This window comes from Ricinus communis, chromosome 4 (genome assembly GCF_019578655.1).
Source record: "Ricinus communis isolate WT05 ecotype wild-type chromosome 4, ASM1957865v1, whole genome shotgun sequence".
In the NCBI taxonomy this organism is placed as follows: Eukaryota; Viridiplantae; Streptophyta; class Magnoliopsida; order Malpighiales; family Euphorbiaceae; genus Ricinus; species Ricinus communis.
Genome location: NC_063259.1, coordinates 29,838,003 through 29,857,630, shown reverse-complemented (window position 1 = coordinate 29,857,630; position 19,628 = coordinate 29,838,003). Strand labels below are relative to the sequence as shown.

The 19,628-nt window shown below is 29.5% G+C and overlaps 1 protein-coding gene and 1 long non-coding RNA gene across 2 annotated transcripts; both read left to right on the top strand.

Moving 5' to 3' along the window:
• The first annotated feature begins 488 nt into the window (after positions 1 to 488).
• Positions 489 to 2,863, top strand: LOC8258296 (BAG family molecular chaperone regulator 1). Its single transcript, XM_002510794.4, has 4 exons — positions 489 to 1,381; positions 1,517 to 1,773; positions 1,856 to 2,002; positions 2,095 to 2,863. The coding sequence occupies exons 1-4, from the start codon at positions 1,126 to 1,128 to the stop codon at positions 2,494 to 2,496; spliced, it is 1,062 nt and encodes a 353-aa protein (XP_002510840.1). The 5' UTR covers positions 489 to 1,125; the 3' UTR covers positions 2,497 to 2,863.
• An 11,009-nt stretch (positions 2,864 to 13,872) lies between these two features.
• On the top strand, positions 13,873 to 15,985 carry LOC112536402. The gene is made up of 2 exons (XR_003080431.2): positions 13,873 to 14,223; positions 15,729 to 15,985. It is a non-coding gene; the product is annotated as an uncharacterized LOC112536402 (long non-coding RNA).
• Positions 15,986 to 19,628: the final 3,643 nt, after the last annotated feature.

Sequence of the window (19,628 nt, the reverse complement as noted above, 5' to 3'; positions counted from 1 at the left end):
GCTGTTTTAACTAAGGCCTCACTTCCTTGTGAGTTATTATGACACAAACACACACATGTACATACGCATACACCTAAAGTCACCAGACAGCAAGATGCTCGCCACAATTGACTGCCAAGTGTATACTTGTGACTACCAACAATTAACTAGATAATGATTGGGTTGCCAATGATTTCCGTAAATGCCCTCCTCATTACACGTGGCCTAATTAGAGAATAAGTCATACTCGAGTTCATATAGACCTCGATGCGTTGAAACATTACAGCATTGTTTTGTGAAAGAACCCGAGTTTTTTCCACCGTTTTTTTTTAATCTTTAAGCAGTAGCTTTGGCGGCTTCCGTAGTCATTTTGTCTAATTTTCAATTTATATTTTTCTTATAAAAAAAATATAGTTTAAGTATAAAATAATCTCCAATAATACATAAATAATGTGTATCAGTATAAATATATATATAAGTTCTCAAGTCACAACAACAGCTCAGTTAGCTGTCCACTCGTTTTTATATTTATTTTCTCTTAAAAAAAAAAAAAAAAGTTTCTCTCCTTCCCCGAAATGTCCAGAACACGGAGAGAATAATCCTATTTTTCTTTCAGATTTTGATTCTACATTGATTTTTCCGGTCCTTTCTATGGAAAAATCAGTGAGTTTTAAAAATTTCTTGTATATTGGATTCTAATTCTTGAAAAAGAAAAAAAGAAAAGAAAAGCTTGAAAGAGTGTTGGAGCTATCTAGTTGCATTTTCGTGGGAAGAGATCTGGGATTTACTTTCTTCATTCATAAGAGGTTTAGGGAGATTCTTGATTTTCTTGCAGCAAATGGTGAACTTAGTTTTCTTGAATTCCAAGAATCTAAGATTTATGAAGAGAAAATAAAGTAAGAAGACAGGAGAAGAAACTACGCGTGGCTATTGGGGGTTTTTGACTCGTGTAATGCTGGGTAGGAGCTTTGTAAAACAAGGTCTAAAAGACCTTTCTCTTAATTGGGCATCTTTTGGTTTCTAATTCAGATCGTCAAGAATCACGGTTCCTAGAGATCTGAAGCTCTTTTGTCTTAAAAAGTGTCATAAATTTTTGTAACCGATAATAATAATAATAATAATAATAAACAAAATAAAACAGGACAGATGATGAGAATGAATACTAAACCGACAGGGCTGTCGCATATGAATGGCGGCTCAACTGCTGGTGTCGGCGTCGGCGTCGGCGGCGGCCGTGGAGGTGAGTCTGGGTCAGAATGGGAGCTTAGACCAGGGGGAATGTTAGTACAGAAGAGAACCCCAGACTCCGATCGGAGCTCTATCTCTCCACCGACAATAAGAGTTAGGGTTAAGTACGGGTCAACTTACCACGAATTGAGTATCAGCTCTCAAGCTACATTTGGTAATTTTTTAAAAATTCTCCTCCCTTTTCTTTCTTTCTTTCTTTTTTTTTTTTTTTGTGAAGAAGAACTCTTAGGTCTAAAATTTTAGATTGGGAAGCTGGTTAAGTTTCTTCTCCCTTTTCCTTTGGTCATAGGGGAGTTGAAGAAAATGTTGACAGGGCCGACCGGACTGAATCATGAAGACCAAAAGCTGATATTTAAAGATAAAGAGAGGGATTCAAAAGCATTTCTTGATATTTCTGGAGTGAAAGACAAGTCCAAGATTGTGCTTGTTGAAGACCCAATTAGCCAGGAAAAACGTTTTCTTCAGATGAGAAAGAACGCCAAGATGGAGAAAGCTTCAAAATCTATCTCAGAAATCAGCCTCGAAGTTGATAGGCTAGCTGGCCAGGTAAATTAACTTATTACTCCTTTGAATTGTTAATTTTTTGTTTTTGGATATGTAATTTAATGATATAATTGAAATTGGGTAGGTGTCGGCTCTCGAATCTATTATTACAAAAGGAGGGAAAGTAGCAGAGAAAACTGTTCTTAATTTGATTGAGTTATTGATGAATCAATTGCTGAAACTGGATGGAATCATGGCAGATGGGGATGTGAAACTACAAAGGAAAATGCAGGTAACTTTGATTCCCAATTTAGATATCAAATTTGTACCTTACAAAATGGTGGAGTGCAGCTTTAGTAAATTCTTTTCTGATTGTTGGTATAGGTGAGAAGAGTACAAAAGTATGTAGAGACTTTGGATATGTTGAAGTTGAAGAACTCGATGCCTAATGGCAATGGGAATCACATACCAACGCGACAACAAGATTTAAAGCATTCAAATGGACAGAGACTAGCCCCGATTCAAGAACAGCAAGCAAGGCGCTCCAATGGGCAAAGTCTAATACCAATAGATGAAGAGGAGCAACCAAGGCACTCCCCCATTCAGCAGCAGTCATCGAGGCATTCAGCAACAGGTGCAGTTGTGGTTACCACGCAATGGGAAACCTTTGATTCTACTCCAGCATTACTGCCGGTACCATCATCATCGGCATCCAATCCAGCGACAAATAAAAATAATAACAATTCAGTCCATCAACCCAAATTCCCATGGGATTTCTTCGACTGAGCTCAATGCCAAGTAGTAGTTGGTTCTTTTTTTTTTTTTCTTTTTTTTTTTCTCTTCTTTCAAATGTGTGTGGATGTGCTTTTGGTTTGTCTGCAGTTGGTTTGTTTTCAGTATCATCTCGATTCTTTGATGTATTTAGATTTGTTAGGACCCCTGCCTTTAACCTCCCATTCGGTTCAACAAATAAATTGGGGGGGCTGCTACACTCGTCCATTATTGTTATTTTGCTATTAACTTGTTCTCTCTTTGTACTTTCTGTTGTCCACAAAAAACAAAAAGAAAAAAGAAAATATCATTTGGTATTTGTATGCTCTGGTTTCTGATAGGGATACAAACATTATAAAAATATTTGTAGAATTTTTCATTATTGAAGTGTAAGGCCTCTCTTAAGTTTCCATGGGGATGTATAATTTGTTAGTCCAATTTGATTAAAGGGATCCAGTTCTCTTCCTGTTAATCATGGTTTTTAGATTTGTCTGCTGCTTCTGAAAGAAAAGAGTGCAGCAGTGGTTGATGATTAATAAAATTTTATACCTTGCTTCCTGTAGAGGCTACAAACTGCCAAAAAGAAAGGTCGCAATTGCAATGGAGGAGATTTTTGGCAATAAAGTAACCGAGTCGTCCAATGATAGAGAGACTAGTCATATATAAAAGTGTACATGAAATGATAACCATGGATTAGTTTAAGCAGAACTAGAGAGCATGTGTCATGGACATATGATTTATTATTTAGGCCATAGAGTTGCACCTATTCCAAATTTAGTAAATCTTCCTCTTTCCTCTCATCTTAAAGCCTAAATAGCTATCATATATACCTACAACAGACATTAAGCTTCCATTGCCAATTCGGATAGAGTAAGGATTAAGTATGTTAATGTTCTTTTGTATCCAATCCAGGTGCCATTTGATCCTTGGACTCCAAAAAGAGACAATTATGATTGCCCAAAATTTGATTTTTGAGTTTTGAGATTTGGTTGTAAAACTTTAGACGCATTAATTACAGCACTCGTAGGCTCCTATTCCCTTAATTAACTAATTCTTGAAAAGAAAACAAACCACTCTGCCTAATCACCAAAGGAAAAAAGCTTGAAAAAGGAAACCAGTTTTTCTTGCATAGTGCAATGAAATGAATGTATAAAAGTTGCTAATCATATTATTTTACTAGTACAACAATAATTGCTCAAAAGAGAAACTAAAAAATATTATATGGGCACTATAAAAGAAGAGCCGATGGTGCTAACTTTAGCACATTTTATTCATTCAATATTATCTAATATTTAATTCTGATTTTTTAAAATGTAACTTTACTTAGGATTTTTTTATAGAACGGAAGAGCAAAGGTAAAAATCTAGTGGAATTGTACTCCAAAATAAAAGGGACTGTGTCACTTTGCTAATCCAATGGCATCTCATAAAGACAACAAGTTCATAAACCTTTTCTAAAACCACACCAGAATTCGAAGGAAATAAACGAATCATTCAGAAAAAGGAGTTGTCATTTAACTTAATCATGGAAAATTACATCAATAGAACTTTCATTATATCCCTTTAAATATACCATTTCAAAGCTTAAATAAAGGTTAACTTAATTGCTTAAGTTTGCATTGTCTTTGCTGTCGCTATTATTTCTATAATAATTATTTTTAATTCGTAAAATCTAAATTGAAATTCTTATTTAATAAATATTTATATGAATAAAATTAAATTCAAACTAATTTAGATACATATAATAACGTGAAAAATTATGATTGATGGTATATCATATAAAATGAGAAAATATTGTTAATTTTTCAATTCACAAATTAGTTATATAATATGAAATAGTATCCATAGTATAAATAATATCTTTTTAATATTTTAAATTATTATCTAATTAAAAAATAACTTATTAATTAATATATTAATTTTATGACTAGAATTTTTATTTTATTAGAAAAGGAATATATCAGTTAACATATTAATATCATAATTTGAATAAAAGTTAATAATTAAAAAAATATAGAAAATTACATGTTCAGTATAATGTCTATATATAAAAAACAAATGCACATATCAAAAGTTTTTTGTATGCATCTGAACTTCTATATATTAGACATCTTCATTCTTATATATATTTTCATGAATTTTATTAAATCTGATAAAGCCTAATTTAGTTATAAGGAACTCTATAATTTAACCTGATAAAATTTCAAATGAGTTTTCATTTATATCCAACACACTAAATTTGAATTTAGAATTAAATCTCTTATGAAACTATGGCAGTATTAGAAAACAAAAAATTGAATACCAAATTAAACATCATAAGAAATATTATTTTGTTTTCATTACAAAGGGAGCAATTGGATTCGTCTCATTCCTCAAATTTAGAGTGACCCAAGAGCCCACTGTTGTCCAGCACTCTGCGAGATGCTATACAGTCTTCAGTCTTTAAATGGGCTACTAACATTGGGCTCACCGTTAATATTAGAAAACTTTTAATAAATATTCTAAAATCAACAAAAACATATTATTTTTACTGTATAATTTTTTTTAGAAAATATTATCTTTTGCTTTTTATTTTAAATTACGTGTGTTTTTTTTTTAGTTATTTCACTAAAAATAACTAAAAAAGAATAAAAAAAATAAAATCATATTAAAAAAAAACTTAAAAAATTATATTTTAAATATTTTAACGCAGTAAAGAAAAACTAACACTGTAAATTTAATAAAAAATAAAAAAATAAATGTATTTTTGTTATGTTTCCTTAGTATTATAGCATGTTGTTTTCTGATTTTCTTTGGAGAACGGCCCACATTCTCTAAGATCTGCAAACATCTTCTTACATTAATGACACAAAAAATCTGGCTTGGCACACTACTAATTTAGTTGAAAATTATTTGAACCATTGATCCATTTGTAGATACTTAATTATCACTCTCAGTAATTTCCATTGCTAAAGACTTGAGAATAATTTGAGGTCATGTAAATATCCAAATTATTGATCTTTATGATCATATGATAATATGTAAACCCATTACAGCATCCAGCGAGAGAGAAACACTTGGGCCATGAATGATAGATGGGCTTTCACTTTTTTAGGAATCAAATCCCAGAACATGGGCTGCAACTTTAGCCCCGCTGAGTCTTGGAAAAAAAAAAAAAACTTTCAGAGTAGCTTATGCTAATCAATAATATTATCATTATCAAAAAGATGGTTTCCACTTTCCACTATCTTTTGCAATGGCCAAAAAGTGGGAGGTGAGACAGCATCGATTTATTAACTTTTTTTGATGCCCAACTTGGGGCAAAAAGTTGCGACTTAGATCCTAACTTTTAATTTAAATAAAAAGTAAGAAAATGAAAATTTAACAAAGATTAGAGCTTTAAAGTTGAACGTTAAATGTTGGGTGGGTGGGTTTAGACTTTTACAATCAGGACCTTTTGTAACTTCTTTTCGTTCTTTATTGTGCTGATCCTCATCGTCAAAATTACGTATGCATTGTGTAATTATGATTCTTAGGATGGTCTGTAATTATATATCGTTACCAGTGTGAATAGTTCTGTAATTACTAATTCAACAGGAAATCTTTGATGATGTCATTCTAAAGAGCATAAATGAGAAAATTTCTAGTCCAAATCGTACAACTAAAACAAGTCTCAAAAAGACTGTTTCTTATTCTTACCATTTCTTATAAGAAACAATATGATAAAGACTGACACAACATCCATGGTATTCTGCTAAAACATCAACTTTGAATGGGAAACTGAAGCACAGAAACATTGAAATGACAATTAAGACAAAACCACCACTTGCAGACATGCATCTGCAAATTGTATGTGCAAAGTTTTGACACGGAATCGAAGGCCACGGCTGCTATAAAGCTGTCTCATGTATATGAGACGACCGACCCTAGATCTCGGGTAAGTCTTTGCTTCGTAATCCGAGGCCATATGTAATAGTATAGTATAGTATAATTGTATATAAACATGCATTCCGTACGTCGTATGTGTTTCCAGGACAGGGTTCCTTTGCCTCTGCTGTTGCCATTTCCCCCGTAAAGATAACTTAGATTTATTACTTTTATTTTTATCCTCCTTATCTTTCAGGCCTAAGTGGTCCATCTTCTCTGAAAATGACCTTATTATATGACATCACTATATTTATCTGAAGATTTGAAGATAAAACAGACTTATTGCTTGCTTTTTCTTTTTCCTTTCCAAAGAACCGAATCTTATGATCCTAAACTTAGATTCTTAATCATCCATTTATGTTTCGATAAGATAATAATTAAGAATTATTATGCTAGCTATCTGAATTAACTCAATTTTCTAATTCCAGTCCATTTTACCCTTTTTAGAAGATCTACATACATAGTTATACTATTTCTTGTGTGATGAAACATTTACAAGAACATATGTAAAGTGTTTTTCGATGAATATATATTGACAATAACAATAAAGTATATGTACCTATGATTAACAAACAAGAAGTAATTCAATGAATAATAATTACTGTTGCGCTAATGCATGTATGTATATATTCCCCGCACCAATTTTAATATTAATACAAATTTTGCTTTGGTAATATGGTGTTCTGGTTACGAACTAAATGAGTGACGTCCTATTATTTATTTTCACTATTTATTATTTAGAGCCCTTTGAGATTGCTTTTGCAATATCAGCTTTAAAAAAAACTAGCAGCAATAGCAATCCCAAATAGCACATTAAATTCAACATAAGAATTTCTCATTTGTGGATTAAGCAAATCCTTTGCCTATATATTTCAGCGTAATGAATAAGTGAAAAAAGAAAAGAACCACTCTTTTTTACCGCCGACTCAAATTTGATAGGATGTTTGAATGAATAATGTAATGATCTATATATATATATATATATAAAGTAATGTGTATATATGAACATGGACTCATATAAAATTTTTCATTCTATTTGATTAGGATTAGGTATATAATAAACAATTTTGCAAAGTAATAAGATGGTGGTGGTTGTTGGTATTAACTTTTTCAAAGAACAGCAACTATCTATTCCTTGACAGACCTGCGTTCAAACAGTGTCATTGGAATCGGGAAGTGTTTGTATGGTTTCAAGAATGATAACCCAAATTACGAACAAATGCTCAAACTTAGAGTGAAAAGATTTACTATTTTCAAGCTCCTTAAAGAGGATCTCAGCTAGCGATGGACCAAAAACCAAATTCCAATATGCTGCTACTCATGAAACTTACTATGAACTCCCCACATCTGTATAATTCATTTAAAGCAAGTAAAAGGAATTCTTTTTATTATAACAGAAATTCTTGATAAAGGAAGATGAGACGGAGAAAAGAAAATTAAGACTTTGTAATTTAGCTTAATACGCTGTAGCAATGGTAAGACTTGTCTATCTCAGGAACGTATTCTATAATCTGAGAAATATGTAACTAAAGTAATACTAAATTTGAGACCCCTTCGTTTTTGCACCATTAGTTTAAACTTTTACATATTTAACTCATTTACTCCCCAATCAGTCAATAGGAAAAAGTGCTATGTTACTACTTTCTATAGAATAAAATCCAACTTGGCTAATATTTCTTGCAAGCAATTTAGCTATTTAACTTTTTACATCCACTCAATTTAGTCCTATTTTAAAACAATTTAATTGTAATTATTTAATTAACTATCTAAATTAACGTGTAAAATTTTGTATATATTTTAAATTTTTAATTAGTTTATTGAATAAATAGAAGATTAATATTTATAACGACCATAAGTTTAGTTTTAAAAATGATGTTTAATGGATAAAGATGTTTTTGAGTATTAGTAACAATAGTAAGTATATTATACTTTTCTTAATTGATGCATGGAAGCATGGAGGTGATGGAGTGCAATGTAATAAAGATGCGATAAGAGTAATATTAAATTATCAATTCGACTCTATGCTTTATCATTTTGGTGATAGTTTCGATTACAGTGGAAAGTTATATCTAAAGTTAAATATGATATAGTTTAATGAATTAAATTAGAATGTCATATTTTAAAAAATAAATATTTATTATTTTTAGATTTAAAAATCTAATGTAATTTGGAAATATAATAAAGTGACCCTTATTTGGTCTCGGTTTGGCTTTTATGACCCACTTTTACACTGTAATTAGAATGCATATAATTTGTTTTTTAAAAGATTTAAAATATGAAATTCCAGCTAAATTCAGCTTTCTTCCTAATAATATTGTGTATAGAAATAGAGACAAATTCTTTTAAGTTAGATAAATTATTTTTCCTTGGTGCCGACAGGGTCTCCCTATCATTACATTTAACTCAAGTAACTGACGACATGTGGAGCTCAAAAAACAAAGAAAGACAAAACTTTTCGGTCAATAGAATGATCTAGCAAAGACTTTGTGTATCCAACGATCACTAAAAAGCTGTCGAGTCCAAAAGCACACAACGTCGGCGCATGAAGGCTCGAGCATGCATTTCATTCACGCCCGATGGAAAAGGTGGGTTGGTGGGTCGGTGACTGAGGCATGAATTGGTCTTATCGACTTTCGATCTCTTCTACAATTTTCAAGTTCCAACTTCAAATATTGTTGCTTACTTGTCAAGTTTATAACTTTGAAGTCTGAAGTAAATATGCATGCGTTCTGATAATAATGATAAAATACACTTATGAAAAGGAAGAAAAATTCTAAGCAAGAAAATCAAACTTTGTTTCTTTATTAAACAACTGCTCTGAAGATTCTAAAGAAATCGTCCTGGTAAATGCGAAAAAGAAAGTGATTAACAAACACCTTTGCCTAATCCCCGGCTTTAGAGCTGGCATGGTGTTTCTTTTTAATATATTTTTCCAATACTTTTCGTAAGCGGCCAGCTGCATATTGCTGTTCTCTGCTGACGTATATACATGAACTGCCAAAATATTATCCGAGTTATAGTTTCCTATACTGCATCTTTTTCTTGTTCTTAATTCCTGTTTCACATCAACCCAGCAAAATATTATGATTAGCAGATAGATATAATTAACTCTACTTGAGGAATTCATAATCTTTTTTTGGATATCTATGAAGTGATTGAGTTTGCTAACTTTCGGTGAACTTTTCCAAAATCTCGCCATATACCACTTAAAAGATAAGCATGATTCATGAATTGAAGTTGTTGAAGTTTTATAATAGAAATAGATTTTCAGTCTTTTCTGTCATAATCTTTTTTCCACAAATGAAGGGAAATCTTGCCACCGTTAATCTTTTTGATTTCCAATCTTATAATGATCAAATCAATGACTCAGCTTCAAAAATATCTTTCCAGGAGTCTTTTTTTCGTTTTTTATTCAAAATTTTGCAGATAAATGCATGATGCATGCATGCATGGCTTAAAGATTAAGGAGATGCTCCCCTAAAAAGAAAAGATATAAAAGAATCGCAACTAGGGTCTAATTCGTAGACCCAATTTATCTGACCACCTCCAACGCATACATGTTTCAAGATTCTGATAAACATATTTATCCATGTAATGCGTCACGAGAGAAAGGAGGAAAGGATTTGCCTTTGCCCTGCCTTTGTCTTTCGGCTTTTTTATGCCTTTTCGTGGTCACCAAGAGCCCCAAAGTTAACACGGAATTGCGGCCATTGCCCCCACCCCATATAAATTAACCGAAAGGAACATAACGTCATGTCTGCTGTACCTTATAATACACTAGAAAGGAAGCTATATATATTTATATATAGGAAGTTCTTTCCTAATCTTTAAGCGTCGTTAACTTGGTTAATTGGTGAATGCTGTAATGGTAATCAAATTTTGTCAAACGTAATTAAAAATTACGTACATCGAAATAGATAAAATTTCTAATTTTATCTGAAAACATATGTATTCTTCAAACAAACTTTAAAAGTGCACTTTTCTAAATAGAATAAGAGGCTCTGATCTGATGTATTCAAAATCTAACTGCCAATTTGCTTTCCTCCAAAGTTGAACATAGAGGCTAAACTCTTTATTCTTTATGGCTCATTGGAATACTTATTATAAAGATAAGGTTGGGATTGGGTTTGGGACGATCCCAAGCCTGCAGGCTTGTTTACGTACGCCGTCTTGTCTCCTGGAAAGGGTTACACCCGCATTTTGCTTCATTGGTCGCCACGAGGGCCAACTCTTTTGATAATTGACATCGACCCACTTCTTGTTTCTATCCATTTTGGCCTCATCATTCATCACTACAACCAAAAAAAGTGTTCTAGTTGTTTGGTTGCTTCCCCATCAGCAACAAAAGTTAGTCAAACTTAGCATTTCCTCTTTCCTTATTTTCTATCAACTTGTACCAATTGATTTTTCCGCTACTGTTTTTGCGACATTTTATTCTTGAACATGCATGCATGGCCTCCTTTTCTTTTCTTTCTTTCTTTTTTCTTTTTGTGCGTGCAACCATCACTAATAAATATTATATAAGATAATTAGGTCTATCTCTTGTGAAGATGGGATATACATACGCTAAAAACAGCTCTTTTTATGACCGATTATAGTATTTGTATCATTGGTTAGGATTTGGACATGGTTTATTGGAATTGTAAACAGACTTAATTAAGCATATCCTCTATAATTAGTTAATAAGTCGATGGGTGGAGTAATAACCTTTTAATGGTTATTTCTACTAGATGATTAACTTTAAGATTTATAACTATGATATCTCGTATTTATCCAAACACGATAAGATACTAATTCATTTTGAATATGCTAATAATTTATTTAACCTTTTCAAAAGTAAATTAAGTGTGATGTATGTTGAATTATGCTCTAATAGTAGAATTAATAATACAGATAACTACTACATGGTTATTTTAGGATAAATTAATGCAATTAAAAAGAATTTAATGAAAGGACATCAATTCAAAAATTTGAATTTTCCAATTGACAGATCTTAGTTATATGGACCCAATTCAATTAAATCGGATCTTACATTCCCATTTTCTTCATCAAAAATATTTTATAAAACTCTTGAATTTTGAATATCTTATTTTTACGTCGAAGATATAGGTGGAAATTAAAAAATTTAATACTTTGCACAAATCAATATATATATACAAAAATTTTGAAAGTTGTTAACTATTTAATTGTCTAATAAAAAAGAGAATAAGTGAAGTGTATGTTGTCTCTTGGATACAAAACTTATCCCCTGGCATGCGGCAACTCTCTCACCGATAATGGGTTTTGCTTGATTGAAGATGTTTTTGGGGACAAAGGGTTATTTTGTGACATGAATACATTCAAAAGTATAAATTTGGTAAACGTAACAATGGGGCATCAGCTGTTGCTAAGCCTGCTACCACTAGTAGTAGTCATATAGCGGCAAATATTATATCATTTCGCCTCTCTACATGGAAAGCCACCTTCCTAGTGATAATAATAATAATAATAAAGCTATAAATTGAGCCTTTGTTATACTCTCTTTTAAATAAATAAATAAAACTCTCTTAAGTTTCTAAGCCCGTATGCTGGGGCCCAACTATTTCCATGTCATTTAGAAAGAAAAGTAGAAAGTAATAAATAGAAGTATTCCTTTTGAGAACAATTCTTTCCACATTATTCAGTCCCAGTTTAAACCTTAAGTTCACTCATAAAATGATTTCACCTTCTTGTTCTTATAGGAATATAAATATTTTAGCCATTATTCTTAACCAATAATAACTACTAGTTTCTTGAGACAACTTTTAGAAAGCTACAAAACTTATAACCTTTTTCATCACGAAATAGGTTTTCTTTTATTTAATTTTCGATAATTTTCTTAAAGTACAATAAATATAGAATACATGTTTTGGGAGATAAATCTAAAGACCATCATTTCTATATATAGTAAAAGAGTATCTCAGTTAAAAGGTTAATTTTAATTAAATCCTCTTTATATATTTTTTTTTATTTTTATTTCATTACTTTATAAGTGTTTATAATTTTAAACTTTTTTCTAATAAAATTGTGGTCAATAAGATAACTAATAATATTAAATAGTACTTCATGAAAAAAATATCAATTAATAAAATATACGGAAACTTATAGTGCATTAATTAAAGAAATAGATATAGAGAGTCAAATCCACTATTTATATTATATTTAAAGAATAAAGAATATATTAAGTTCATATGTTACAAAATGATTCTTTATAATAAATAATTTGACATATATAAAAAGTCCTTTAGAGATGCTTTAAGAGACTCTTTATATATGTCAAATTTTTTATTATGAAGAGCCATTTTATAGAATAAGATTCCAATTGACTCTTTAGTTTTCAAATATAATATAAAGAGTTAGTTTGGCTTTTTTGTGTTTAGATATTCAAACTTCACTCTCTATTTTGATTTTAGTTAATGTACCATTATTAAATTTCGTGCACGTTATTAATTGATATTTTTAATTTTCTAATGAATTGTTAAAAAAAATTGAAACCATTAAATGTTTATAGAGAATAAGTAAACTAAAGAGCAAAATATTAAAGTGTTTTTTAAATTAAAAACAATTATTTTTTATATTTAAATATATTTTTAGAATACCCTTTATTATGTAAATGATGTTGTTTAAAAATTAAAAAAAAAACAAACATTTTTTTAAATTACTTTTAGCATTTAAAAAAAAAAATTGTCCATTCAGTTTTGTATATAGGTAAATGGTTTGCAATAGCCCCAGTAAAGAAGATTTAAAGTAGATCTGAACCTGAAGGCCGAAAGCTACTGAGTGCAATTGCAGAAAACTAATTAATATTACGTGTTTGATTAAATTATACATAATTGTTGCAAATAGTATATAAAATAATAAAAAGACTATAATTATTATTGTGAAATTTGGACCATAATTTTACTTATTGATTGAATAAAATAAAAAAAGAAACATAGTTGAATAATAAAAATAACAGATAAGATATATTTGTAATACATATATTTTGAAAGCTCATGGAGTTTATAGTAACAATTTATTATATGAATTGAATTATAATTAGGATAACTAGAATAACTTATAATTTAAATAATAAACTGATAATTGAATTATCCTATAATTTTGGACCTCCAGGTTCATAGAAGATTTCATTAAATTTAGTTCATGTTAGTTTTGGTAAAGAAGACAACATGAAATAATAAATAGATAACAAGTGGATTACCAATCAAACTGTTGACTTGTCTGTGGAACTGTGTATTTCCGAAGGGTGTTTTTGGCTAAAAAAGAAAAATGTTCCCCTTCTTAAGAGAGAGATTGGTCATTTAATAATAAAAAAACAGTGGGGCAATTTCTTTTTCATTGGACTTGTGTGTTAACGTTGATAATCAATTGAATTTTAACAGCTCTGTATAGTGGATTAGTTTGCATTAATTCAAGTGATAGATATGCTGCAGGCACCAATAAAATTGTCTTTCAAACACAAGTTGCACACATTTCTGTCTTTTCATTTGAATTAAAGTCACTGCCCTAAGTATCATGTCCTTTTGCCCTTGTCTGTTCCGTTTGCCGTAAGGTGACCCAGTCACCCGATCTACACCCCCCAGTTCAACTCGATCTATGAATTGCCCTGCATATATAAACTTGCACTCTCTTCCATTACCTGCCTTTTATTACCAAATCTTGTTTCCTTCATCTTTCAATCTGTTTGGAAAAAGAAAACTATTACTTAATGTACTCCATTGTAAAGGAACTTACCCACTCTATTTTTGATAATTTACAAAGTTTTGAAGAAATGAAATTGTTGAAATTGAAAACTCTGGATAATCTCCGCCGTTGCGAGGTAAACATTCGATTCCTGAATTATTAATTTCGATAACATCATCTCACTTTTGCAGTAGCTAATTATTGTTTGATGACATGTTTGAGACTGAAGCATGCTAGAAGATTGATGCTAGTTAGTTATGCATTTGAGGTGTAATATTGAATAAGTATTTAATGTTTGATTATGTATGCCTGTTTATTACTATATATTATATCCTAAATTTCTTGGCATAAAGTAATGTAGGCCACCAATGAATATGCTAATTAATCAGTTATTTGGCTACATATGCTCATTAAGCGTTTTCGAATATAACAAGATTTTTTAATAAAATAAAAACCAAGTACTCATTCATAATGCAGGTGCAGAATTAGTGATGAACAGCACACGAAATATCATAATTTAGCTGGAGGAACTGACTTAATTAGCATCTTAAAAACTACAATCCTCGTTAGCACATGCACTATATATATATTCTTTTGGTCATTTAATTTTTATATTAAAACTGATTGAGAAAGCAAACAGAAAGAAAATCAATTCAATTGCATGCGCCTGCGAATCATCATATATAGTTGTAAATGTTTCTCTTTGTAGATTTTCATTTGGGTGACATTTCTTATATATTTTTATAGGTAGGATACTGTATGTCAAATATTTATTTAGAGAAAATAAACTGATATGCCTAATTAATCAAATGGGTGACTTTTACTTTTTCTCTTTACAATTTCAGACTTAATAGATTATAGTTGACTTTTGATCTTTAATATATTTAATGAATTAAAATTTATTAGTTACTATACTCAAAGCATCCCTATACATAGGTTTAAAATTAATTAATTATTAATTTACGTGCTCATATTTTACTTTATCTTGAATTCTCTCTAATAATTAATTATTATAGAAGAGTATTATCAGATTTTATTAATTATAAAGTCATTAATTATTTAAAGTGGAATAAAGCTGTTTTATTTATTAATAAGATATTAGAAAATAAGAAAATCCACAGTATATGAATTCAATTATTTAGTAGCACTACAATTATTAGATATGATCTTTTTATCAGACATGAGTTGTATTTGAGTCTAATTATTTAATTATAGTGCATGTATTTTCATAATTAAAAAAATATTTAAGTAATATGACAGCCAGTGATATGCTGGATTCTTCTTTTTACTAAACAACGATTGATTTAGAACAGTAGCTTAGTAATAAAATAGGTAATCTAGAAGCCAATTAAAAAAGTCAACCCCTGAGTTAGTCCCTCTCTTTCATTTGACTTTCCTCTCTTTTCTTCTTCTTTGTATGAAAATGGTTTTTGCATTGACGGCTTCTAAAGGCCGCATTTATGGCTCTTTTATTTATTTTTATATATAATTAAACACCTCTGTTCTATATAATTCAATCTGTCTTCAATACTAGTTTAAAAAAAAATAAAATCATGTTATTGAAACTTAATAGCAATGTAAGATCTCTCAGAAACCTTGCTGAAGATTCTATTCCTGAGAGTATCCAATATTTTTTTGCAGGATGTTGACAAGTAATTGTCGTTTGGGCAATTTTCTTTTTTTAATTGTCGTTCCAGAAGGACTTTAGCAAGACAACCCTTCTAACGTCATGCCTTAAGTAAGCAATTTAAAGCATGATTAATTTTATATGTAAATTATACTTTTCTTTTTCCTTTTAAATTCTCTAGTTATATGTCTGCGTTCAATTTTTTCATATGACATGAATGTCAAGCTGCAACATGAATTAAATTATATATTATTTTAATTATATGATCAAACTCTTATTGGAATTAGTAAATTCATAAATAAAGATTCTGACCCAACTCTAAAATGCAGTCTCCCATGAATAAAGAGAATATAGGCAAATTTCGATTTTTGCCTAGTTTAATATTTCCTTATGCTAATTGTAGAAAGCAAAAGAAAAACACTCATTAGTGGTTTGTCTTTATGATTAGAAGGGTCACATAACATAAGCTACATTTAAAACTTAGAGAATATACTTTCGAAAACTATAGTTAGAATCTAAAACAAAAGGCCAAATACAAGACTCAAGCTCAAGCTCAAGCTATTAAATGAAAATACTTAAAATAAATACTACAAGAGTCTGCTTATGAAGTAAATATATTACTCGAAAAATCCTATGCTTGACAGTATTAAAATATTAGGTAAAATCATATAAATTATTATTTTCATATGAAATTAAAGTGGCACTAGTTTTCTTGATAGCAGCAAATCCTTGAGTAATTATTTAACTGCCCTATTCCCAATAGGACTTAACAAAGTTTATAAAAAAACCTTCATATTCGCTGTTCGTGAGAATCAGCAGTTAAAATATTTATTTTCCTTCATTTTTTATATTTAAATCAGAAAGAAGCATACACAGAGAGTTCACTTATAGAAGTTTTTTTAATAAGTAATAGGAGCATTTTTTTAATTCTACCAATCATATATTTTTATACTACTGTAGGGAAATCACAGTGTTATCGGTCCAATGATATTACACCTTATGACCGACAAAGTTATTATATATGCACATCCAGTAGTACATTAATTGTTCAATATTAACAACTATCTTTATATTTAAGAATTTCATTTTATAAATTCAGCACAGGCTAAAATATATTTTAAGTTAAATTTATAATTTTTAAAATATTTTGAATAATATTTTAATGTCTAAATTCTGAAATTAGATAATTAACTAGAAAAGTAATTTTAAAATCTAATTATAGTTTATTTTTTGCAAATTATTAAATTCTGAACTCAGGATAGCGTTCATATTTCTGTTCCATTTGCAAGTGCATACTTCTACAATGCAATTGTTATCCAGCAAGGTAGGAAGAAGTCTACTGAAAGAATAAAGCTTGGACGGCATATAAAATTTTTGCTTGCTTAATTATTCAACATTATCCACTAATTAGGAAATACCATCAATCTTCATACTCTATGATGGTGACAATAACTCAATTACCCATTGCCAATTGCCCCTCTAATTGCTCGAAAATAAAGAGATGAAATATAAAAGAATTGGGAAAACTATGTTTAATCATATAAAGAGTTATTGCCCCATGCTACATACCAAATCTCCCAAATATTTTTCTTCACGTGGGTTTGAAATATACTAGCTATATTTATTTTTTAAAATCTTTCTTAAAGTACTAATCCTGATTTTGCAGACACTGAATGTAATTAGCCTTCGAGCCATTATAGAGCCACAATGTTCATTGTTTTCTAGAAGACATCAAAAAGAAATTGCACCATATAAATTTGAATACAAGTGAATAAAATTAATAATCTAAAGAAGGTGTGGGTTCATTTCGAATTCTTATAGAGCCATTCTGTATGTCATTTTCTGCTTCCCCATCAATCGTAAAAGCTTAATCCGAGGAGATGAACATATAATAATGTATAAAGACCTTCATCTCATATTCTAATAATATATATTTTTATTTTAGTTTAAACAATTAATTTGTTTGATGCGTCTTATGAATTACTTTTGCTTATTATATGACATAGAATTTGTTCGAATCTAAGCATATATTTGACTACGAATCACAAATGAATCTTATCTTCAAATTAAGAAGTACCCACAAAAAATAAAAATAAAAATTAATTAATTAAAGAATATACATCTTGATTCATGAGCCTTTGGGGATCCAATGATATTCACTGCCCTTTCTCTATAGGGAGAGATTATATATTGGGATTAGGTTATTTTCTCTTTGGATTGTTATTATTAACAATGTATTAATTAGTGTATGATTTAAACATTGATTGATGCTTGGCTATTCTAAAGAGTGCATGGGCTGTGCCCCCAAGGGTTAGTTTACCAAAGATCCAGCTCCATGTCCTTCAACGTTGTGGAAACTTGATCAATTGCTCTCTTCAACTCGCAAAAAGCTACATTTTATATAAATATAAAAATAGTTTAATTGAGATCTCTGCTTCACAAAATAAGTTACAATCTATTTCAAATTCTTATTATTTATTCGATCTTCAATCTTTTACCTAAGACTACAATTTGGTCAATTATAAAAATAATAACAAATACAATGAAAACCTCATTTGAATATTAAAAAAAATTATATTTATATTTCTTAATTCTATCGATATAGCTTTTCTAATTTGTAATTCAATGACTAGTGCATTTCACTTAATAGCTATCTTAGACTAGTGATCGATCTTTATTTTTTAAATGATTTTTGTTGCAATAATATGAAAAGAAAAATCTTCACTATTAACGTCCAACTATACTAAATTGTATAAATACATTCATAAAATTAGAAATTTCAATTCCATAAAGGTCGTCACCACAAACAAAATAAAATAAAAACTCTTTGAAAAATGATTGAAAAATTAATATCGATTTAAGAGATTATCAATAATGGGCTAAAAAGAAAAATAAAGGAAGACTAATAAAGTATAATAACAGAAACAAAAGTCGGTAGAAAGTTCTTTTGAAAGGTAATGCGAAAGATGTGTTTTTTTGAAAATATTAAAATTGTTTGGTTGAAATTTATAAAATTTATTATAAATTCAATATTTATATGCTTTTAATGAAGTGAAAATTAATTTAAAAATCTATATAATCAAATTTATACTGAATTGGTTATTGCTAAATTAAATTCTGACAAAATAGGTAGGATTTTCAAATTAATTTCATATTAGTTTGTCAAATATATTTCATAAAATCAAAATGTTTCTTTCAACTTTATTATTTCAATTTTACTTTTTCTCTCATATATTTTTTCAAATAAAATAAATTTTTTAATTAACTGTCATTTGATACATATTTCTGTTTCCGATAAGTGTAAAATAATTTTTAAAGTGGAAGTTTTTCCGAAAGCTAATGTGAAAGTTATATTGGGTTATTAAATATTTCGAATTTAAAATGAATAAATTATTAGGTAAAAGTACTTAACTGTTTTTATGCTAACTATAGTGTAATTATTATGCCTATGAAATCTAATATTATGGTACTACAATAGCAAATGTCAGAAAAGTAAAAAACAGAAAACCTTGGAGTCTTTGGTCAAACCAGATCAATTGCAATAAATTTTGCTGTCGTATCAGTTTCATATCCTAAACTTAAACTTCAATGTTAATGTTAATTGCAGCCACTTGAAAGGTGTGTGCCAAAACACCTCGGTACTTAATTATTATATTTTATTCATCTGATGGAAAAAAAGGGCAGGCCTCTTAATTTAGCATTTTGAATTAACATACTATTAATATTTACCAAATAAATTAAGCTGTTTTTATCTAAATCATGCCTCTTTGATCTGATAAATATATATTGTTATTTGTAAAATATAATATAGGTCGAACACTTGATGTACTCTGAGCCTACCATATTGGTTGAGTATACTCAAATGAATATTAAAATGAGCACATAAAGTTAAGATAAAATAAAAGAATTATAAG